General features: G+C 38.4%; 2 protein-coding genes across 3 annotated transcripts; both read right to left on the reverse strand.

The window, feature by feature from the left end:
- Nucleotides 1-2164: 2164 nt before the first annotated feature.
- LOC103524610 (terminal nucleotidyltransferase 5C) lies at nucleotides 2165-15633 on the reverse strand. Of its 2 annotated transcripts, none has more exons than XM_008489639.3 (2): nucleotides 15367-15633; nucleotides 2165-3697 (listed from the first exon to the last, which is right to left on the reverse strand). In XM_008489639.3, the coding sequence occupies exon 2, from the start codon at nucleotides 3650-3652 to the stop codon at nucleotides 2498-2500; it is 1155 nt and encodes a 384-aa protein (XP_008487861.1). In that variant the 5' UTR covers nucleotides 3653-3697; nucleotides 15367-15633; the 3' UTR covers nucleotides 2165-2497. The 2 variants fall into 2 exon arrangements, with proteins under 2 accessions (XP_008487861.1, XP_008487860.1); XM_008489638.3 differs by having other exon boundaries at nucleotides 15363-15633.
- A 2856-nt stretch (nucleotides 15634-18489) lies between these two features.
- LOC103524613 (inactive hydroxysteroid dehydrogenase-like protein 1) lies at nucleotides 18490-20271 on the reverse strand. Its single transcript, XM_008489641.3, has 2 exons — nucleotides 19911-20271; nucleotides 18490-19672 (listed from the first exon to the last, which is right to left on the reverse strand). The coding sequence occupies exon 2, from the start codon at nucleotides 19653-19655 to the stop codon at nucleotides 18696-18698; it is 960 nt and encodes a 319-aa protein (XP_008487863.1). The 5' UTR covers nucleotides 19656-19672; nucleotides 19911-20271; the 3' UTR covers nucleotides 18490-18695.
- Between the last annotated feature and the right edge of the window lie 3824 nt (nucleotides 20272-24095).

Genomic DNA, 24095 nt, shown 5'->3' on the forward strand with positions numbered 1-24095 from the left:
TCAAACCTAAAATTTACACTGAGAAGAAAATATGAGGATTTTTTTTTCAATATTGGAGACACGAAAGACTGTCATTTTACATGCATTAGGCATTGTTTTATTTCAATTTAGAGGTGATAATTTCCGATTAACGAGATTTTGATTGTGCTTCACTTGGTGACACCAAAAGGATAAAAGTAATAACTTTAAGAGGAAATGAGCTAAAAACTTTATCCTGTTGGCATCATATTATCCAAGGATTTCATTAATCCTGAAGTCAATAATAAAATAGGCTAATGATCATGATTTTTAATCCAGTCTCTCCTTGTTCTTCTCCTCAACGGCTAGCGTCGTTTCCGTTCCAAGTTTTCTTTTTGGTTAAACAAAATTTCTATTGCAGACAACGTCATAGAGATTATCTATTATGTGCAAGCACGTTTTGACATAGGTTCCAATAATTCCAGTGTTATGTTGAGGTATTGAATAGTTCTGAGAATTCAATCAAGACAAGTGTATCGTTTTTAAACAGAAAGAACTTCTCGCGATATCATAGTGAGCTCTTTCCTGGATAGCCAGCTAAAATCTTGTCTAACTAGGTAACTAATGAGAACATCTTTTGGAAACTGAAATATCCTTCAAGTAGGTAGAAACTTATAATAAAATAAATAACAAGCACGTTTTGAAATAGGTTCCAATAATTCCAGTGTTATGTTGAGGTATTGAATAGTTCTGAGAATTCAATCAAGACACGTGTATCGTTTTTAAACAGAAAGAACTTCTCGCGATATCATAGTGAGCTCTTTCCTGGATAGCCAGCTAGAATCTTGTCTAACTAGGGAACTAATGAGAACATCTTTTGGAAACTGAAATGTCCTTCAAGTAGGTAGAAACTTATAATAAAATAAATAGAAAAATTGTGTTGTTGGTATTTTCAAGGTTTTTTTTCTTCTTCCTTTTTGAGTATTTATTACAAAAAGAGAACTAAACTCGAAATAAATATTTATACTATAGATATTTTAGACAAGCTGGTCAAAAATGTACATCTTCACTAATTAATAATAAAGGTAGGTTGAATCAAAAACTAATAAAGGTTTAATAAATTTAAATACATGAAGGTAAACAGGTAATATATATTATTGAATATTGATCAAAATTATGGAGTTTCGATAGCGATGGATAATTCGAAGATGGCTTAATCTAGAATGGACATTTTAATTGATATTGTGAAAAGATAGTAAATTCAACCTCGTGTCTAAGGGATGACCAGAAATTTTTACTTCCAATGGAGTCGTTTCTTGTCTTTACTGAATTTATTTGTATTTCAAAAAAGGAGCATAATGATGTCGATATCATGTTGATGATATTGAAAAATTTAATGCCTCTTATTTTTTTATCCACCCGTTCAAAAATCAAAATGGGGGAGGGAAATCCACCACTGCAGACTGGTCGCTACTCAATTGTACTCACGAGGCTGAGTGCACCTCGTATTCCAAGGACAGAGCCGAAAAAGCTTCAATTCTATCGGGAAATGAACATGGGATCTCTGGTGTGCAAGTCTAGTGTGATTCCCTCTCGACCACGGAGGTTGCCGGTTCGAAACAATATAACATTAGAGACATTTCTCAGGATCTTCAAAAATACCGAAGTAAGAGATAAGCTGGAATGAGAACTTTCTCAAAAATTCACCTAAAGAATTGTTTGGTCAATTCGTGAGAACGGTGGCTTATCAATAATAGAGACCTAGTAAATCACTTGCGGGTGGTTTGATATTTACTCGGACCAAGGGTGCGGTTACACTGGGTAAGACTAGACGACTTTTAGTCTTACGAAGTTGTATCGTGTAACATCTCTATCCACAGAGTTATCTACTCGTATATCAGTCGCGTCGCGTCGTTGGAACTTTTCTTATCAGAAGTCTGATCTAATGTAATCGCGCTGTGAAACGAAATAAATTTCATCGTTTTAAAATTGCGCTCGAGTAGGATTATAAAAATATACCTACAAACCATGTTCAACCCCCTAGCCGTATTTTATCAGTGTAACGAGATTTTGGTTGTGCTTCACTTGGTGACACCAAAAGGATAAAAGTAATAACTTTAAGAGGAAATGAGCTAAAAACTTTATCCTGTTGGCATCATATTAATTTTAAATAGAAGATACTTTTTTCCTTGTCATTTTAGTTTATTATGTGATTGACGTTTGAGACACCTACATACATAGTAAGTCAGTGCTCTATTTTGAAGCTCCCTAGTTTTATTGTTCTTTTTCAACTATGTCAAAAATACTTTCATAAAATTGGCCTCCTAAAATTTAGAGTCATCGAGCTTTTTATCACTTTGATGCATTGCAACATCCGCATAAATATGTTCAACTAAAATGGAAAAAGTACCTTAAAGTCGGCCATCAAAGTTCTACTTGTCATAACATATGAAGTTGCCTTCAAAAAGATTGAAGGACCACATACATAAGAATATAATATTATCACATTTACATTTTACACAGTTCCTATATTACAGTGTTACGACGTACAGGGGCACGTGCAAGGGATGAGAGGGGCATAATAGTAGCCATTAGCATAGATGAGAGTAGCTGCAGGAGCGGCAGTAGACATGAGGCGTTGCTGTTCCGTGTATAATACACGGCATGCGAGCTCTTCTATTAGACTCAATGTTTGCCTTCTCTCATGTCCCATTAAACACACAGTAGAGTCCTCCACGACTTGGTGTAAAAGTACCAGGTAATTGTACTTGAGTGCTTCCTCCTCAGTCCCAACAAAATGATTCCACAGATAGTTTTCTAGTTTAGCTCTTTGTTGATTGATATCGGAAAAGTCTATGAAGAAGCGTGAGCACATGTATCGTTCTAAAGTTTTGATATATTCCGGGTTAGCCGGCCGATAGTTCCTTACTAATAGATTACAATATTTGAGCAAACCTCCACCTCGAATTTCTTCGGGCTGCCGCGTTGCAATAAGTTTTTTGTGCAAATGATAAAGCGCTTCTTGGAAATCTCCATACACCGACTCAACCACGACAGTGGGGTAGAAGTTTTCACTAATGGGTAACTCACTGCACGCATAGAATAACAACAATGAATCTAAAACTATTTGGAAAGAGTCTACGGAGAATTCAAACGGCCGTTTCATGGAGTCGACAAATTTCAGTTCGACATTCTTATGACCACTATTAGAAATACCCAGAGAGATGAGGGACCACCTATCCCCATCATGGTTCACTTTCACCATCTTACTTACATAGGCCTCCTTCAGACTGCACGTTGATATCCTTTTCCGACTCACACCTTCTGGCAAGAGATCATAGAGAGAACTAAGAACTGCGGTCTTCACGCGGTCAAAATTTCGACCACCCGACAGTTCTACACCAAAAATGAGGTCGAGATCGTTGTATGGTTGAGATTTAGTGGAAAGCACATAAGATGCAAGTCCACCGTTTACACGTATATCACGTACTTTCATCCCCGTCGTTTCAGATTCTAGCTTACTTCTGACGACAGTTACCAGGTCGCGAAGTTTCACTTCAATGGTTGGGAAGTTGCCTCGTCCATGGATACTAACAACTTCATCCATAACATCATTCAGTCTTCGTACTTGTTCGTAGCTCAGGACAGACTTGTGCACATCTTTCTCGTTGGATGTGTTATTGGTTATTTCCATCGTTGGGAACGATCGATGTTCAAACAGGATTCCTTTGACCCCAGACTGAAACATAAGAAAGAAAAAAAAAAAGTTGTTAATACTAATACAGAGAGTCAATACTCAATAGAAAGGTTGTATTCTATTTTAAAATAAAATATTTTGCCAATAAGTTGTTAATACTAATACAGAGAGTCAATACTCAATAGAAAGGTTGTATTCTATTTTAAAATAAAATATTTTGCCAATAATTTGCTATCTAATATAAAATCTCAAATAAATTAATATTCATATCCTATGAGACCTAAATTTTACCTTTATATTTTTATAACCTTCCAGATTTTGTTATCCGATTTCTAGGAAGAGTATTGTTTTTTCAGTGAAAGGACCAAGAGACGTCGTCATTTTGCTTATCTCTACTGATTAGGCCTGAACCGAGTGGACATCAGAAGAGAAAGTAATTCCGAAGGTTACAAAAAATTCTTCCTAGCGCCCGTCCTTAAGATTGAAAATGTTGACAGATGTAACCAGAATGCTAACAACAAGACGATGATGATGTTTTGTACTAAAATGGGGTTAGTTGGAAACCCATGATGGGTGGTATCCAACTCTTTTTTTTTTTTTTTTTTTTTTTTTTTTTTTTTTTTTAAGATGAGTGTTCCACCGCCGTTTTTATTTCGTAGCAATGGAACAAGTGCTACATTACACGCTTGTGGCCTGTGTCGTAGCATGCCCATCCCGTATAGTATGCCTCTCATCAGATGGGCGAGAAGAGACACAATACTTCCCATTTAGGTGCTAGGTCAACACGAGAACACCAGAAAGTAACCCGTTGAACCCGGGACCTTCTGCATGGCAAGGAAGCGCGTTACGTTTGATGATAGTGAGTTTAAATCTACGAGAAAAAGTATATAATATCTATTTTTATCATCTTTTATAAATTAATGATGTAGCAAAAGTACAATTGTCTTTTCCGTTTATATGATTTTAATTGACCCAATAGAAGCAATAATGTCTTGTTAACTCCCAACTCGCATGTATTTTATGCACTAACTCAGTTGTGTTATTTTTAATTATCAGATATTAATATTTTGCCTTCACGCTTTGCTGAACGTTTGATAGGTTTCGACATGATCCTGTGAGGATCTGTTGGTAAGTCTTACTGTAGCTCTTTCACTCCTCGCCATTGACAAATATAAGAATCATTCTGCACTATTATTAATCGAAAAATCTTTTATTTCTGCTCTTTGGGTATTTTGTATGAAATACAGCACGGGATTTACCTTTTTTAAAGTCGCGTCGGCGTCGATTAAAGTTCCGAGTTTTTTGCTTCTTCTAAATTTTTCAGAACTAGTCTAGGTAAATGTAAATTGCCGCGTCCTACCCTATACATACTTGGACAAAAGGACATTTTAGTCTCACCCACACAAATATAAACAAGAAGAAGGAAAAAGACAACCTACAACATTGAATACTGAACGGATTGAAAGGATTAGGACTGTTGGCAAACATTTCATGCACGATTAACATTTGAACCACCAAGGTCTCTCCTACTAACTGTGGGTTTCATGGTGTCGACCTGGCGCTGCCAACTGATTGCTGATGGACAACGGGTTGATGTTATGATAAATTAATTGTTTTTTGATTTGTGTAAATTATGGTTTGTGGCGACGAAGTAGTCAGTTTGTCATTCGGAGATAACAATAGATTGGCGTCTGCTACAATGATTCCTTCAAGAGAATGGAGATTTAAAACACGATCAATTCTTTTGTATCTTTTGTTTCAGCAATCGAGTGTTTATATCCCCCAATGATAATTCATCAAGGGAATCAACGGAAAAAATGTTCATGTTTGAAAGATTCTGAGGAATTTTACTACCAAGAACTTTAATTGGTAAGTGCCTTCCAGTTGTTAGATACTTAATAAAATTGTTGTTATTCCTGTATGATTTCCTGTATTCGATATTTATCAGGGATTAGGATGCTTCATGTTGGGGTGCAAATTTCATACACCTTAGTAATAATAATAATAATAATAATAGTGCTTATTTATACTGCTCGCATAGGACTGAAAAGTCCCTTTACTCCAGCAGTAGGAGTACTATTATTGTGGTCAAATTCTCAAATTATATTGAGGATAAAATTCCATACCTCGGCTGGGATTGAACCCACGGCCTATCTGGTCAAATTCTCAAATTATATCTCGGCTGGGATTGAACCCACGCCCTCCTGTTTACCAGGCGAGCGCCTTGACCACTACACCACCGGGGTAGGTAGGTAGTATGTTATCTCACATGAGATCAACTCTTAATTACAACCGGATACGCTTTTACCTTGCCAGGTTGTTTTTTTAGTCACTTTTATGGTCTGATGCGCAAGTAAATGACTTCACCAAGAAGAGAAATGAAATTGGCTATGTCGTTCTAGGAGAACTTGAAGCTTTTTGACTTGCTACGAAGCTTCAATGGTTCGTACAAAATGTTTAATTTTGTTCCCATATCTTCTACTTTAGAGGCACAACCCAGTGTTAGTTAACGCATTTGCTTGCCATACAGGAGTTTTATTCAAAATTCAAATACTAGGGCAATGAATAGTGTCACTGTACTGATAGCCGTTCTCCTATTCGCACTGGTGAAATGTTTTGTGTTGTAAGATATCTTCTAGCTCCTAGCATCCTTGCTCCCATGTATTCACTTCAACTGATGTCAGGAATTAAAATGCTCGAGGCTTAAATGTTTGTTATTGTCCAGTGAAAGGTATAATGTACCGTGTCATTGTCACTCGCATAATCCTTGACTACGAGAAGCTTGTCTTGTCTCGTACTATGACCACCGTTATGTCTGGTGCTGGTCTTACTATAGTTCTATAGTCCACGTCATTTAACTCATCTGCTGACCGCCGCACTTTCTAATCACGTCCTAGCAGACATTAAAGTTATAACCTTACTTTGTGTCCTTCAACAGAGTTTTACATAAGAGATTCATACATCATAATATTCCTATGTATCCAAAAGAGGAAGAAGTGGAAGAACACATAGTAAGGAACACATAGGTGTGTACTTAGTAGCTTAGTAGACATACATTTGTAGTTAGTCGTCCTTCAAGCGCTTGATATCTCATGTTGCTGTGCTACCGGGATGATAACCATACTACATACCTACATAATTATGTAGGCTAGTAAAATTGAAACCCCTTCATGTACGCCCGGGTCTACAATCCCACAGAAGTATAAAAATGTTGGCATAGTATTCGGCCATGTTCAGAGATTAACAAACACTTTAACATGAAATTCTAAACCCAGTTATAAGAATCACTGAAGTGTTTTTCGGATAAATCAACGATAGAATATCTTCCTGAGTTCATGATAACAGAATGCATATCAGAATGTATTTGCAATTTTAAATGGTACAACAACACCACCTATACCTACTTACTTACCTTGCGAACTGTTATCTAGGCTCAGAGAATCCGAAGCATGCTTACGTTTGTACAATTTTCTGATAAAAAGGTCATAAACGATTTGGTGAATTCGGATATGCATGATTGAAGTATCGGTATGAACCATATTAGGAGTATGTTTTACGTTCTCCAAATTTTATGTATACGGAACCTATACAAAGTATAGGAGGTACCTACCTATAAAGGGAGAGGTTCAGAATCGGTCCAAATGTTCAAAATCGGTAAAAATTGGTATCCCGTTTTGATGTTAACTGAGTACCTATATTATAAGTTTTTTAAACCAAGTTTTTAGCAAGAGAAAGTCGTGTGATGTTCGCACCTGTTGTTTTTCGATGTGGGGTGCTACGTGGGATGACATCATAGGTCGGGAAAATTTACGCTTGCCTCGTGCTTATGAACCGTGCCACTGTGGCTGACCTCTCGTGTGAGTAGAAATATATTCTTCATCCGATTAATTCTCCTAGTTCAATAGCTGAACATTACCTTTGTACATCAAAATCGTTGACCAAATTATTATCTATCAACAAAAGTAAAAATACAAATGTTAAAATATCTCATCTTTTCTTTGCAACAACTGAGTAAAACTTGGACAAGTTTTAATTTTAAAATAATAAATTGTCATTTGGTAACTACAGCATTATATTCAATACGACTTTTATTTCAAACCTAAAATTTACACTGAGAAGAAAATATGAGGATTTTTTTCAATATTGGAGACACGAAAGACTGTCATTTTACATGCATTAGGCATTGTTTTATTTCAATTTAGAGGTGATAATTTCCGATTATTAATTATTCTTCACCCGATTAATTCAACTATACTCCTAGTTCAATAGCTGAACATTACCTTTGTACCTCAAAATCGTTGACCAAATTATTATAATCTATCAACAAAAGTAAAAATACAAATGTTAAAATAAAATATCTCATCTTTTCTTTGCAACAACTGAGTAAAACTTGGACAAGTTTTAATTTTAAAATAATAAATTGTCATTTGGTAACTACGGTTCTAAACATTTTCACCGAGTACCAGAGTGGTTAAAAATACATCTCCATATGATTCTATTTAATAGATTTTGATACATGACCATTGGACGTTTTATAATATACGATTCATACGCTTTTTCCAAAATAAAATTCCATGACTTTCAGGACCTATTAAAAAAATTGCATCAATTTCATTTTTGTATACATACAAATATGTATTATATGGTACAATGTTATAAACCCTGTTATAATATTTTTAGACTAGTTACAAAAAATTAAAGGAAAGAACACTTTAGAGTTTAGTGTGATAAAGCGTACATCATGCATTGGAGGAAAACTACTGAGATGAGATTACTTATGGTTGTCTAATCTTATCTCTTGTAAATGCAATGTTTTAGATAGGTACTGATTGCACAATGCACCTAAAGTGTTTTTCGGATAAATCAACGATAGAATATCTTCCTGAGTTCATGATAACAGAATGCATATCAGAATGTATTTGCAATTTTAAATAATCTCACGAGTACCCAAAAAAAAAGTCCTCTCCTTTTCTTTCTCCTCATTTCCCATCTCCTTTCCTCTCTAAATTTCTTCTCTCCCACCTTCTTTCGTTCCTTTTTCCTTCTCTATCCTCTCTTCAACTCTTTACCCTTTCCCTCCTCTCTCCTACCTTCTCCTACCTTCTCCTCCTTGTCCCTCTTTCCCCCTCTTTCTCCTTATTCCTCATCCCCTTTCCTCCTTGTCATTCTATCCTCTTTCCTCCTTCTTCTCCACTTCCTCCTCCTTCTTTCTCCATCCTCCTTCCCCTCTCTTCTTTTAGTTTCTCCTTCTCTGTAATCTTTCTCCTCCACTTCCTCCTCCTTCTTTCTCCACCCCCTCTCTTCTTTTAGTTTCTCCTTCTCTGTAATCTTTCTCCTCCACTTCCTCCTCCTTCTTTCTCCACCCCCTCTCTTCTTTTAGTTTCTCCTTCTCTGTAATCTTTCTCCTCCACTTCCTCCTCCTTCTTTCTCCACCCCCTCTCTTCTTTTAGTTTCTCCTTCTCTGTAATCTTTCTCCTCCACTTCCTCCTCCTTCTTTCTCCACCCCCTCTCTTCTTTTAGTTTCTCCTTCTCTGTAATCTTTCTCCTCCACTTCCTCCTCCTTCTTTCTCCACCCCCTCTCTTCTTTTAGTTTCTCCTTCTCTGTAATCTTTCTCCTCCACTTCCTCCTCCTTCTTTCTCCACCCCCTCTCTTCTTTTAGTTTCTCCTTCTCTGTAATCTTTCTCCTCCACTTCCTCCTCCTTCTTTCTCCACCCCCTCTCTTCTTTTAGTTTCTCCTTCTCTGTAATCTTTCTCCTCCACTTCCTCCTCCTTCTTTCTCCACCCCCTCTCTTCTTTTAGTTTCTCCTTCTCTGTAATCTTTCTCCTCCACTTCCTCCTCCTTCTTTCTCCACCCCCTCTCTTCTTTTAGTTTCTCCTTCTCTGTAATCTTTCTCCTCCACTTCCTCCTCCTTCTTTCTCCACCCCCTCTCTTCTTTTAGTTTCTCCTTCTCTGTAATCTTTCTCCTCCACTTCCTCCTCCTTCTTTCTCCACCCCCTCTCTTCTTTTAGTTTCTCCTTCTCTGTAATCTTTCTCCTCCACTTCCTCCTCCTTCTTTCTCCACCCCCTCTCTTCTTTTAGTTTCTCCTTCTCTGTAATCTTTCTCCTCCACTTCCTCCTCCTTCTTTCTCCACCCCCTCTCTTCTTTTAGTTTCTCCTTCTCTGTAATCTTTCTCCTCCACTTCCTCCTCCTTCTTTTCTAAACGGATTTTATGATGGGTACACATATGAATTTATGGGCATGAACAAATAACAATTACTTTTACCCCGTTGCAAAATCACCAAAAATCACATCAGAGGTACCCATATAACTTCAACTTTTATACGAAATATCCAACCACACCGGGGATTTAGCTCTACTAACGGTGAGGCGTTAGGTTTTTTTTCAATTCTATCTATAACGAAGGTCTTTTCAAGCCAGCCGCTATAGCACGATAAACGCATCAGTTCCCAATATAATACAAAACAACACAGTTTCAATAGGTTTAGATATGGAACAGCTATAGGAACGATATAATGATAATGATGATTTATTCAGATTACGCTCCAGAAAATATGAAACCAGGTCACTGAAATGTAGAAGGGGCGGAGGGAGAGAGAGAAAGAGAGAGAGGGAGAGAGAGAGGGAGAGAGAGAGGGAGAGGGAGAGGGAGAGAGAGAAAGAAGGAGAGGAAAACACCAAAACCCCTCCACAAAAAAGGCCATTAAAATATGATGGATTGATGAATGACTAACTGATAGTTCGCATCTCTCTCTCTCTCTCTCTCTCTCTCTCTCTCTCTCTCTCTCTCACTCCCCTCCCTCTATTCACCCCTCTCTCTCTCTCTCTCTCTCTCTCTCTCTCTCTCTCTCTCTCTCTCTCTAACTCCCTTTCCTCAATTTAACCTTCTCTCCCACTCTCTCTCTCTCTCTGTACAAAATCATACAGCAACTAAAATGAAAAGTTTTTTTTTACTGATGGAATGAAAAAAAAAGGAAATTTATCAATGTGTTCTCTCTCTCTCTCTCTCTCCCCCCTTTACTATTGCTGTTAAATTCCCTTCTCCTTATCTTTCTCTCTCTATTTTTCAAATTCGACAAACTTTTTACTCGAATTTGAAGGGGGGGGGGGAATAAATAATAATGATAAATCAAAACAAATCAACAACATGTACGTGGGAATAGCAAATACATACAAAGTTCCAGAGTTCCAGAGAGAGATAAGAGATTCAAAGTTGAAATTCAACAAGATATAAAATTTTGTAAAAATTTGCACCCACCTAGGCTGTCAAATTACTGAATGATTTCTCAGAATGAGTTCCAAGTTTTGCGTAAATTTGAGAAAATAAAAAGTAGGACAGGGACAGGGTAAGATTGATCAATGGTACGGTAAATTATGGAGAGGGGGGGGAGAAAGCGAAAGATAGAGAGAGGGAAAGAGAGAGGAGATAGAAGGAAAGACTCCCCTCTTTCCTAAAATAGGAGGAAGAGATGTGTGGTCTTTGGCTGTGAGTTCCTCAGTTAAGATTAAGATGGAAGAGGGAGAGTAAAGTTAGAGGGAGTAATGCAGTAATGAGTAAGTTATAAGGGAGGTAATATTATATGTATTAAGGTAAAGGGGAGGTAATATTATAGCCAACCATAACGTATAACTCGGGTAAAACGAGATGTAACGCGGGTATAATGTTCAAGTGAAAGGATGTTCCGAAAAGAACGCCATCTTAAGAAGCAGGATCTACTTTTTTTTTTTTTTAGTTTTGACAAACTGTAACTGCTAAGGTCTTATCGTCCTGAAAACGAAGAGAGAATGAAGACAAGATAGGAGAAAGCCAGCCGTTCCGAGAACGAACATTATCCGTTCAGGATAAAATGCACTTTGGGAATCGAATCCGCGGCCTAGCGCTTACAAGGCAGACGCACTACTAACCAAGCGAACTAGGCCGTTCACACTTTTGTTAGAAAAAGCGACGATAATATTTTAACAACCAAAATTAGCGTCCCGTTAACTGAACTCTTATCTTTATTAATTTGATGATAACTAGTTTTTAGCAAAATTCCTTTTAGGATTTCTTTTTTCACATTTTTGTTAGCTTTGTTTCTTCTTCTCCTCCTTCTTCTTCTCCTTCTTCATCTTCTTCTCCTTCATCTTCTTCTCCTCTTCATCTTCTTCTCCTTCTCCTTCTTTTTCTCCTTCTCCTTCTTCTTTTTCTCCTTCTTCTTCTTCTTCTTCTTCTCCTTCTCCTCCTTCTTCTCCTCCTTCTTCTCCTCCTTCTTCTCCTCCTTCTTCTCCTTCTTCTTCTTCTCCTCCTTCATCTTCTCCTTCTCCTTCTTCTTCTTCTTCTCCTTCTTCTTCTTTTTCTTTAAGAAAAGTTTGTACAAATAAGATCAAAATAATGACTGTTCTTTTTATTGTGAAGATTTTCCAACCACCTTGTGTTTTATGATGTTTTTTTCCCCCACGTCTTTTTTTTACAAAGTTTTCTTATTTACCTCCCTTGCCCTCTCCCTTCTCTCTCTCTCTATTTCATGAGCATATTCTCTTTCCTTCTCTCTCTCTCTTTTGCTTCATAGACGTGTTTTGCCTTTGTAATCACTACTTAGGGTCATCCCCCCCATTCCTCTTTCTCTCTCTTTCCCTCCCTCGCTCCCCCCATTCTCCTCTCTCCCTTCTTCGAGAGAAAGGGAGATAGAGGGAGGAGGTACTGTTATTTTACACTCTAGAATTCTGCATCTCTGCCTCTCTTTTCCCTCTTTCGCTCTCCCTCAATTTCCCGTTCTCTTTCTCCCCCCCTCCCTCCCTCTCTCTCTCTCTATCTCTCGCTTTCATCCTTTTTCTTTCTCTCCCTCTCTTTCTCACTACCTTTCCATCCAATGTCTTAGATCTTGAATTCCCTTTTGAACGTTTTCCTTTCTTATCTGCTTTCTTACCTCCTAGTCTTCTTTTTCTTCTTCTTCTTCTTTATATGCAAAGCCCTTTGAAAAAGGGAAGAAAGAGCAAGGGATGGAAAAGAGAGAGGCACAGAACAAGGGAGAGAAAATTGAGGAAAGGGTGGAAAAGAGAGAAGGAAAAGAAGAGAGAGAGAGAGAGAGAGAGAGAGAGGAAGAGAGCTTTCCAGTATTCAACATCTTCTTCTAATCTTTTATTATACTTTCCTGTTGAAAGTTCTATTGCTCTCTTTCTATTTCCAATTTTCTCTCTCCCTCTCTTTGTTTTTCCTATTTCCTCTCTCTCTCCACTTTTTAATTCCCTTATCTCTCATTCCCTCCCTTTTTTACGATCTCCCTTTTCTCTCAAGAGAGAGAGAGAGAGAGAGAGGAAGAGAGCTTTCCAGTATTCAACATCTTTTTCTAATCTTTTATTATACTTTCCTGTTGAAAGTTCTATTGCTCTCTTTCTATTTCCAATTTTCTCTCTCCCTCCCTTTGTTTTTCCTATTTCCTCTCTCTCTCCACTTTTTAATTCCCTTATCTCTCATTCCCTCCCTTTTTTACGATCTCCCTTTTCTCTCCCTCTCTGTTTTCATTACCTCCCTTCCTTTTCCAAGTTTTTCATTTTCTCCCTCCCTCTTTGTCCCTCTTTTCAAATTTCATTAGCTCCTTTCTCTCTCTGTCCTTCAGTTTTTTCATTACCTCCCTTCTCTCTCCCTCCTACCTTTTGTATTACTCCCTCCCTCTCCCTTTCTGTCAATTTTCTGTGCATTTTCATCGACATTTCCGAGAGAAAAGGAGAAGAAAAAGGAGGAGGAGGAGGAGGGGGAGGGGGGGAGAAGAAGAAGAAGTAAAAAAGGACAACGAACGTTTTCTACGTGGTATGTACTTAAAGAATTCCGTTTTAGCTGGCCTAGTCAGCTTAGAGCAGCGTGCATTTTCATCGACATTTCCGAGAGAAAAGGAGAAGAAAAAGGAGGAAGAGGAGGGGGAGGGGGGGGAGAAGAAGTAAAAAAGGACAACGAACGTTTTCTACGTGGTATGTACTTAAAGAATTCCGTTTTAGCTGGCCTAGTCAGCTTAAGAGGTTAGCGAAGGTTCGATTATAATAATAATAGTGCTTATTTATACTGCTCGCTTAGGACTGAAAAGTCCCTTTACTCCAGCAGTAGGCTACTACTATTATTGTGGTCTGGCTCGGCCGTTATTCCGAAGCAAAGTTCCGCCATTTAGTTCTACAGGGTGCGCCAGAAAAACACTGCTCAGGGTAGGTAGATCTCATCGTTGATCGTTTCCAACATTCGTACATCTCTCTCTCCCTCTCTCCCACCCTCCATTCGTACATGTCTCACTCTCTGTCTTCATCTCTCTCTCCCACCCTTCATTCCTACATTTCTCTCTCTCTCTTGCCCTCCATTCCTACATCTCTCTCTCTCCCACCCTCCATTCGTACATATCTCTCTCTCTCCCACCCTCTATTCGTACATATCTCTCTCTCTCCCACCCTCTATTCGTACATATCTCTCTCTCTCCCACCCTCTATTCGTACATCTCTCTCTCTCTCTTTTTACGTTTCCTTCCCCCTCCCTCTTATCACATATCAAGCAAAATCTTCATCATATTTCTCCCTGTTATACCTATCTATTTCTCTCTCTTTTCTCCTTCCTTTCTTATATTATCTATAAATTTGGTGCTATTTGATACCAAATTACTCTTTGAACACCCTGCCGCTGTAAACTCTCTTACGAGACCAAACCACTCTCCAACTTGTGCTCTACAGACCATAATATCATTTTAATAAAATCTTACAGTCTCAAATAGATACCTATGTATCTCCAATTTACATATAGGTATTGTAACCACCGACGTGAAGTAAAAGACGCCGAGATTGCCCTAATTTTCTAGATACATAATGTACCCACTTGCTGTTTCAACATCGGCAAAGCTTATAACTTCAATGATATCTGATAATGATCAGAATGATGCGATTAGGAAAGGTTGCGTGTATGTACCAGTGCTTAGCCATTATACATAATGTTAGGACATAGGCTTCGGTGAATAGGCTAGGTCGCTGGGATCATCTGAGACTAGGTCAGTATTTTTTACCCGTCAGGTCCGGAATTATAGTAAATATATTTGAAATCAAATCTCCCCATTTATCAATATAGTGTCATGAATGCTTTGTACGCTCAGGTTTCTCAAGAAATCCCTTCTACAGATTTGTCTTTAAGATTTCCTAGTCATTTATTATTTTTGTCTCTGAATTAATATGGATATTGGTACTATATATTACATTGTATTGCCTTATAGGTGGTACCTTCTTTTTTTTGTCTGTTGGTAATTTTAGCATTTCCGCTATAGTTCTTTCAGATTGAAAGACAGATTTCATTTTTTTTAAAAAACAAGGAATAAAGAATAATAAATATCAAGGGAAAGTTTTATTATTGTTATTATTATTATTATTATTCAGACCCCATACGGAATTGCTGTTTTCGTGTCGAGATAAAAAAAAAAAAAAAAAAAAAAAAAAAAAAAAAGGGGAAATGTACCCATCAATCTGTCACCTACGAAGTGTTGGCAGATTTCAGAGGTTTTCATCAAAACAAACTGAGTTTTTCTTTACCCTCCCAAGACTATTAAGCATTTGTACATTTTCTCGTATAAGTTCAATCAACAAGTTCTCATAGGTCCTGGCCGGCTTCTGCTTCTGGCTTGTGCCCAAAAACATCCCCCCTGGTGATAGATGAAAGTTGATATTTTCCTATCTAAAGTGTTGACCTACATAGAGTTCAACAACTTACCTACCAATAGCAAATCTTGGAATGTGACGGGTACTAAATTTTATCAGACAGCAATATTGTGCTTTGTACAGAACTGCAGCTGGAATCACTTGAAACTTTGAGGTGACTAGAAAATTATAAAATGAAAAACTGGTATTATATATACTTAAGTCTAAAATTCCTACAAAAGATCACCAAAATATTTTATTTAACCATGATGAAACATTTTAACTCAAAATTATTTGAATCCAAAATTGTTTGAACAAACTTCAAAATTAAGAAAAAAAAAAAAAAAAAAAAAAAAAAAAAAAAAAAGGAATTAACGAATTAACGAGACTTGTACGTAGGTATGTAATTATGTATACGTAGCCTAAGTATGAACAGTAGCAACATGATGAGCAGGACATACTTCTGTTCATTCTCTCTCTCCCTCCCCTACAATATTATTACTCTCTCCTCCTATGGTGATTATCACAACATGGATATTGGGACGGTAATTATTTTCAGCACAGGGCAATTGATTTCAGTGACTAAAACCTCATCGAGTGCACCAATAGAGATAACGAAAAACACCATATGGAACAAGTATCAGCTCAATACAACAAGGTATTTTCCATGTGAAAAAACACGCGTTTGACGTCATGGGAAGAAAATCAATATACGGTGACTTACGTCACTACGCCAAGTTTTTCATTCATAAAAACCTCGGGAAAAGCATTTCGCTTTCCCCATGCAGATGTGAGATGTCAGTTAAGTAAATACTGTGTGGGAGGCACTCAAACTATTGGCTAGGTTCGGAAAACTACCACCATCATAACAATGCTCTAAATTTCTCATTTTTTTATGTAGGTACCTAACAACAGTCAAAGCATTAAAAAAATTACATTTATCCATTATATTAATATTTCGGACGAAGATCAGTTTACCAGTTAGCAAATATCCTTAACACCTTCCAATACAGAAAAAGACAACAAAAATCTCAGAGCAGGATTAGAACCTTCCGCACATCCCTTCTGGCTATGCTATTATCAACTTCGGACCGAATTGCCACATTGGTTACGTAATCCAGTCATCATAACATGGGAGGATGGCAGCAATTATTTACAAATCTGAAATCTCCCTCATTGCTCATTACAGAACACAAGTTACTAGATTCAATTTGATACCTGTACGTTGTTCATTCAGAAACTTCACCAAACTTGTGAATGAGGGAAAGTTCTTCTCGTATATGTACAAGAATGTGCTTCGGTGTAATAATATCTTCAGGGTATAACGTCGACGCACTACGTCACAAACCAGACTGTCTTGATCCCCATACTATGACGATATTATGTATAGGGAACTGGTAGGAGCATGCTGATGGTCTGTGTCGAGAGCGTACAGTCACACGCACACGGGCAACACAGCACGTGAAGAATAAATTCCGCATGTTGCACATTGATTCATATGTTTAGAACACACTGATCCGTGTTCAAAACAGCACAATCATCGTGTAAGAATTTGTAAATTCCTCACCGATTCACGTCTGTCTTATGAGATCCATTTGTTTGTACACAGTAACGCATTCTTCGCTCTAACTCAGGACCAACTGCGTTGTTTATCATATCTGGGGTCACTGACGCACACAAAATCGCGATTTGTGCAAATTTTTTTAGAGCAAATTTTTTCGAGTGAATACATTTTTTCAATTAAAATTTTATGCTGATTCCAAAAATTGAATAAAAAATGGGGGTTCCCATAAGAGTGACCTATATTTGGCAAAAAATGGGCCGTTTTGCAAAAAAAATTGCAAATTTCATATCTCGAGAACGGTAAGAGATAGAGACTTGAAATTTGGTATGTATGTAGCTATCAAATGTGACAAGGATACGACACGAAACTTTTGGTTACGACCGGTGCAACGGTTGGCGGCATTTTACCGCTTTTTGACGGTTTTCGGTGTAATTTAACAATATCTTGGGAATGGTATAAGCTAGAGACTTGAAATTTGGTATGTAGTTCACAAATGTGACGAGGATGCAACACAAAACGTTTGGTTGAGATGGTTGCTGCTTGGTGCTATTTGATACCAAATTACTCTTTGAACACCCTGCCGCTGTAAACTCTCTTACGAGATCAAACCACTCTCCAACTTGTGCTCTACAGACCATAATATCATTTTAATAAAATCTTACAGTCTCAAATAGATACCTATGTATCTCCAATTTACATATAGGTATTGTAACCACCGACGTGAAGTAAAAGACGCCGAGATTGCCCTAATTTTCTAGATACATAATGTACCCACTTGCTGTTTCAACATCGGCAAAGCTTATAACTTCAATGATATCTGATAATGATCAGAATGATGCGATTAGGAAAGGTTGCGTGTATGTACCAGTGCTTAGCCATTATACATAATGTTAGGACATAGGCTTCGGTGAATAGGCTAGGTCGCTGGGATCATCTGAGACTAGGTCAGTATTTTTTACCTTATTGACTAAAATGAGAGAGAAAAGTTACTATAAAAATTTGGATGGAGCCCATACCAACAAAGCATGTACCCAAAAACATACTCGTACTACTAGTATCATTGTTCTCATTTTGTCAAGATGCCAAATTTTCCCTTTTACGAGTACTTCACTCCTTACAGTCCTTACTACAATAATATTTTATACGGAAAAACAAACAAACATTGGATTAATTTCAAAGTTATTTAATCCAGCAACACTAGATTTTGATCATTTGAGTTAGAGTTCTTCTCGCTGGGGGACGTTAAACCAAGACAATGCCAGTTCTGTCCAGTCATTTACGTACATACATTAACAGTAGTCATGCCGACCAGAGACCATCTCTTCTCTAACAGGGATTTCTTTAAAGAAACCTTAGACTTCAACCTAATGGAGGAGTTGCAAATTCTTCAATTTTGAAATAAAAAACAAACAAACAATGCCGAGCTCATTATAAAGTTCTTTGTGATTCTGCTGATCCCTACTGATATCTGAACCGTTTTCGACCGTTTTTTGGCGGTTTTCAGCTATAGCGACAAAACGGTTAGAGATATTGTAAAAGTTAGGGTAAAAGAACACTGATCCCTACTGATATCTGGACCGAATATTTTACCTGGTCTTTAGAGGTGAGTTCAGATGTTGCTGAAACAGTCACTATAAAACAGAGGTGTCATCTAAACCAGATATTTGCGTTAATTCAAATGGTCGATTAACTTAATGGCTCATTATCTTGTGTTGGTGAAATCGGCCATTAATCTCCTTTAGGCTAGGTACATATATCCCACCCTAAAAGTTAATAAATACTTGGGCTTTTATTTTTCTAAAATTAATTTTATTTCAATCGATTGAACCCATTATTTGATTCTTATTCTTTCAGCATCAACCGACAGCCACAGTCCGGTTTATTCATTTTGTACGTCCAATACTGACGGAAATACAGTGGGATACATTTTGCCAGGAACCCTTTGAGTTCATACAGCCAATATCCCCGAGATCTTGCTTTGCTCAATGAATTCACTGCATGTCTTGCTACCAGGCTAGGTCGAATAGAGCCCCAGGTACACCGCTCTTCATCGGTCGTAATACTATCGTACGGCACCAGGGATTGGACGCGAATATTATCACAGGCAAGTTCCCAGTTGAGACTGCGTGCGAAATAGTCCATGTAGGCGCAGGATGCACTATGAGCTGCGAGGTAAGGGTGTGGGTAATCACCGCTAGGATCGCTAATATTGATGACAGCGCCGCTATGCTGTGCTGCCATCTTGCTGATTACGATCTTACTGAGATGTGCAGTGAGAACCATGGCGCTGATCTGTTCGGTAAGTTCACAATCAGACGTTTGAACGTGAGGGCTGGGTATCGGACGACGTGGTAACTGATTCACTAGAATTCCTATGCTTTCCAGTTTTTCAATTTTATCACGGATGCAATCCAACATGTTGCGACTGTTCTTATCCAAGTCACTGGTAAGAACTTCCGCTTCAATCCCGTATGTATCTTGAAGATATTCTGCGAACTTTTTCAGTGCATCGTTATCTCCTGTAGATCCTATCAGCTTAATGTCCATGTGTTTCTTGGCCAACTCCTCAGCATAGTGGTAGCTTAATGTATTTTGTTCTATCATAACCACTGCCCAGCGACCATAGCGTCTGTAATTATCACTGGGGAACACTAGTGCGAGGAAGTAAGAGCGTAGTCCACACAGTGTAGACATGGCTAGGCAGAACAGTGTAGAGCTCAGGTACCATAGCCCTAGCAGAGCCAAGGGTTGTTCATACCGGATCAAGGTGCAGATCAACTGCTTGGAGAACGTGTTAGGCATATGGAAATTTGGAGATACTGGAAGAGAAAAATAATGACTATAGACACATACTGGGTTTTAAATTATTATTCAAACAGAGGTTCTGTAGAAAATGCCATCCAACGAGATCCTCTATTTCAATAGCACAGCGTAAAATATAACTGTGATGTGATCTCTACATTCAGAGGAGTGTTTACGTTAAATTTTGATCATACAACAGATACACTACAAAAATCCTTGATCTTTATATGCAGAAATATAAATAAATGAACTAACCACGTTCAGTACAGTAATATAAAATTTAAGAACCTATTGCAGTTCCTTTGAGAAAAAATAGGATGGCTGACAGAATTCAAACACTATCACACGGTTTAATTTTCGTTCAAATTGTATTCTGGCGATAATACTCGCGCTTTGCACTGAAAGCTCGTGTTTTATTTGAACGCACATCTTTTCTCTATTAGAGGGCCAGGATAATTCAACTATGGCAAGAGGACACGCTACCGTGCACAAAAATGATTATGTCACCTAATCTCAGATATCTTCACCACCACAGTCTCAAGGTCATTTGAGCCAGGCAAGGTCATTTGAGTACAAGTTGCGCGATCCTTTCAACGCGTTAGCCAATCAGCAACGACTTTGGAACAAAAAGCTTTAAGTGTCGATAGGTACCTACAAAACGAACGGGACAACAAAAATCTCTTTAGAGAGAACAAAAAAAAAAAAACCTTTTTAGTTGATTTTTTTCTATCTCGCAGCGTGTGTACATTTTGAAATTTGGGAAATGTCCGGGTTTTCGATGGAATGTCCGGGTTTTTGGAACCAAATGTCCTACTTTTTAAAAATTTGATCTTCTCCTCCTCTTCCTCCACCTTTCCCCCCGTCCCTGTTTTCTTCTCTCCCCCTCCTCCACCCAAAAATTTTGGGGAAATGAAAATGTCTGCGTGCCTCGGGTTACGAATTACATTCTCGAGCCGGGGGAATAAAGTTTTAGCAATAATATTCATATTTAGGTCAGGTAAAGCTTAACGCTCACCCCCCGAACTCTCACAACTCACACCCCAAAAAATAGAGGAAAAACTCCATCAATTTTGCCGAAAAAGAAAGAAACCTCGACTTTTACAAACGTCAGATCCATTTTTATGAGGAACATTTTCTTTCGTCTTTCAAAATGGCCTTGGGGATTTTTCGAAAAAAAAAAAAAAAAAAAAAAAAAAAAAAAACGGAAAAAAGAGAAGGGTTAACAAAAAAGTTATTTCACACCAAAAAAAAAAAATGACGGAACTAAGAGAAGGTCTACAACGAAAGTCATTTCAAGCCAGCCGCGCAGCCAGCCTCGTTAACTGGGAGGGTCGTAGGTTCGTTTCCCGCCCTGGGCGAATTTTATTCTAAACGGATTTTATAATGGGTACATATGAATTTATGGGCATGAACAAATAACAATTATTTTTGGCCCGTTGCAAAATTATCAAAAATCACATCAGAGGTACTCATAACTTCAACTTTTATACGAAATATCCAACCACACCGGGGATTTAGCTCTACTAACGGTGAGGCGTTGGGTTTTTTTTTTTTTTTTTTCATTCTATCTACAACGAAGGTCTTTTCAAGCCAGCCGCTATAGCACGTTAAACGCATCAGTTCCCAATACAATACAAAACGACACAGTTTCAATAGGTTTACATAATATGGAACAGCTATAGGAACGATATATGATGATAATGATGATTTATTTAGATTACGCTCCAGAAAATATGAAACCAGGTCACTGAAATGTAGGAGGGAGGGAGGGAGGGGGAGAGGGAGGGGGAGGGAGAGGGCACCAACCAAGCGAACTAGGCTGGCCGTTCACACTTTTGTTAGAAAAGACGACGATAATATTTTAACAACCAAAATTAGTTAACTGAACTCTTATTTATTTGACGATTTTGACGATAACTAGTTTTTAGCAAAATTCCTTTTAGGATTTTTTTTTTCACTTTTTTGTTAGCTACATTCCCTTTAGGGATATTTCCCCCCCTTCTTTTTCTTCTTCTCCTTCTTCATCTTCTTCTCCTCCTTCTTCTCCTTCTTCTTCTCCTTCTTCTTCTTCTCCTTCTTCATCTTCTCCTTCTTCATCTTCTCCTTCTTCATCTTCTCCTTCTTCATCTTCTCCTTCATCTTCTCCTCCTTCTTCTCTTCTCCTCCTTCTTCTCCTCCTTCTTTAAGAAAAACTTGTACAAATAAGATCAAAATAATGACTGTTCTTCTTTTTATTGTGAAGATTTTCCAACCACCTTGTGTTTTGTGATGTTTTTTTTCCCCACGTCTTTTTTTTTACAAAGTTTTCTTATTTACCTCCCTCTCTCTCCCTTTCCCTTCTCTCTCTATTTCATGAGCATATTCTCTTTCCTTCTCTCTCTCTCTTTTGCTTCATAGACGTGTTTTGCCTTTGTAATCACTACTTAGGGTCATCCCCCCCATTCCTCTCTCTCTCTTTCCCTCCCTCGCTCCCCCCATTCTCCTCTCTCCCTTCTTCGAGAGAAAGGGAGAGATAGAGGGAGGAGGTACTGTTATTCCCTCCCTCGCTCCCCCCATTCTCCTCTCTCCCTTCTTCGAGAGAAAGGGAGAGATAGAGGGAGGAGGTACTGTTATTTTACACCCTAGAATTCTGCATCTCTGCCTCTCTTTTCCCTCTCCCTCAATTTCCCGTCCTCTTTCTCCCCCCCCCTCTCTCTCTCGCTCCTTTCATCCTTTTTCTTTCTCTCTCTCTCTCTTGCTCCTTTCATCCTTTTTCTTTCTCTCCCTCTCTTTCTCACTACCTTTCCATCCAACGTCTTAGATCTTGAATTCCCTTTTGAACGTTTTCCTTTCTTATCTGCTTTCTTACCTCCTAGTCTTCTTTTTCTTCTTCTTCTTCTTTTACCAACCAAGCGAACTAGGCTGGCCGTTCACACTTTTGTTAGAAAAGGCGACTACAATATTTTAACAACCAAAATTAGCGTCCCGTTAACTTAACTCTTATCTTTATTTGACGATAACTAGTTTTTAACAAAATTCCTTTTAGGATTTTTTTTTCACTTTTTTGTTAGCTACATTCCCTTTAGGGATATTTTCCCCCCTCCTTCTTCTTCTTCTCCTTCTTCTTCTCCTTCTTCTTCTTCTTCATCTTCTCCTTCTTCTTCCTCTCCTTCTCCTTCTTTTTCTCCTTCTTCTTCTTCTTCTCCTCCTCCTTCTTCTTCTCCTCCTCCTTCTTCTCCTCCTTCTTTTCCTCCTTCTTCTTCTTCTCCTCCTCCTTCTTCTTCCTCTCCTTCTTCTTCCTCTCCTTCTTCTTCTTCTCCTTCTTCTTTAAGAAAAGTTTGTACAAAGAAGATCAAAATAATGACTGTTCTTCTTTTTATTGTGAAGATTTTCCAACCACCTTGTGTTTTATGATGTTTTTTTCCCCACGTCTTTTTTTTACAAAGTTTTCTTATTTACCTCCCTTGCCCTCTCCCTTCTCTCTCTCTATTTCATGAGCATATTCTCTTTTCTTCTCTCTCTCTCTCTTTTGCTTCATAGACGTGTTTTGCCTTTGTAATCACTACTTAGGGTCATCCCCCCCATTCCTCTCTCTCTTTCCCTCCCTCGCTCCCCCCATTCTCCTCTCTCCCTTCTTCGAGAGAAAGGGAGAGATAGAGGGAGGAGGTACTGTTATTTTACACCCTAGAATTCTGCATCTCTGCCTCTCTTTTCCCTCTTTGGCGCTCCCTCAATTTCCCGTTCTCTTTCTCCCCCCCTCCCTCCCTCTCTCTCTCTCTATCTCTCGCTTTCATCCTTTTTCTTTCTCTCCCTCTCTTTCTCACTACCTTTCCATCCAACGTCTTAGATCTTGAATTCCCTTTTGAACGTTTTCCTTTCTTATCTGCTTTCTTACCTCCTAGTCTTCTTTTTCTTCTTCTTCTTCTTTTCCTCCCCCTCCTTCATCTTCTTTTTTTCCAACCCCTAACTATAATTCGATCATTCCTTTCACCACAATTTCCCGACCTTTTTCTCCCCACCCTGTTTCAAAGCAATCATACCCTGCCATATGGAACTCACAGGAAGACTAGAAATATACAGGGTGTCTTGTTCCCCCCCGCCCCCCCTATAATAATTTCTTAGGCCTTGAAGGCCAAAGTCGCTCAAACTTGGCACAGAGATTCGATGAATTATGTAGAGCAAAAATATCCTTGGGGGGGCGTCTCTTTACATCCTTTACTTCCCAGCCTCTTCTCTACTTTGTCTCTCACGGTCTGTACAATGCCTTACCTACCCACTGGGATCTCTCTCTCTCGCCCCTCTTCTCTAGTCGTACTACGATGCTGACGAACCTTTGCTAGTTGCTAGAGTCTGAGATATGATGATGGAGCTGGTCCACAAAAAGCACACTGCGTTGGGACATTTGGATTTATCGCATTGAGAACGAAGCGTGCGTTATGCCGGCGCTTCGGTACCGAACGA

Source organism: Diaphorina citri, unplaced genomic scaffold, assembly GCF_000475195.1.
Source record: "Diaphorina citri unplaced genomic scaffold, Diaci psyllid genome assembly version 1.1 scaffold108, whole genome shotgun sequence".
Taxonomy (NCBI): Eukaryota; Metazoa; Arthropoda; class Insecta; order Hemiptera; family Psyllidae; genus Diaphorina; species Diaphorina citri.

What these genes read in the sequence shown, in the direction of transcription:
- LOC103524610 (XM_008489639.3), bottom strand. Translation starts at nt 3,652, where the DNA reads ATGGAAATAACCAATAACACATCCAACGAGAAAGATGTGCACAAGTCT.
- LOC103524613 (XM_008489641.3), bottom strand. Translation starts at nt 19,655, where the DNA reads ATGCCTAACACGTTCTCCAAGCAGTTGATCTGCACCTTGATCCGGTAT.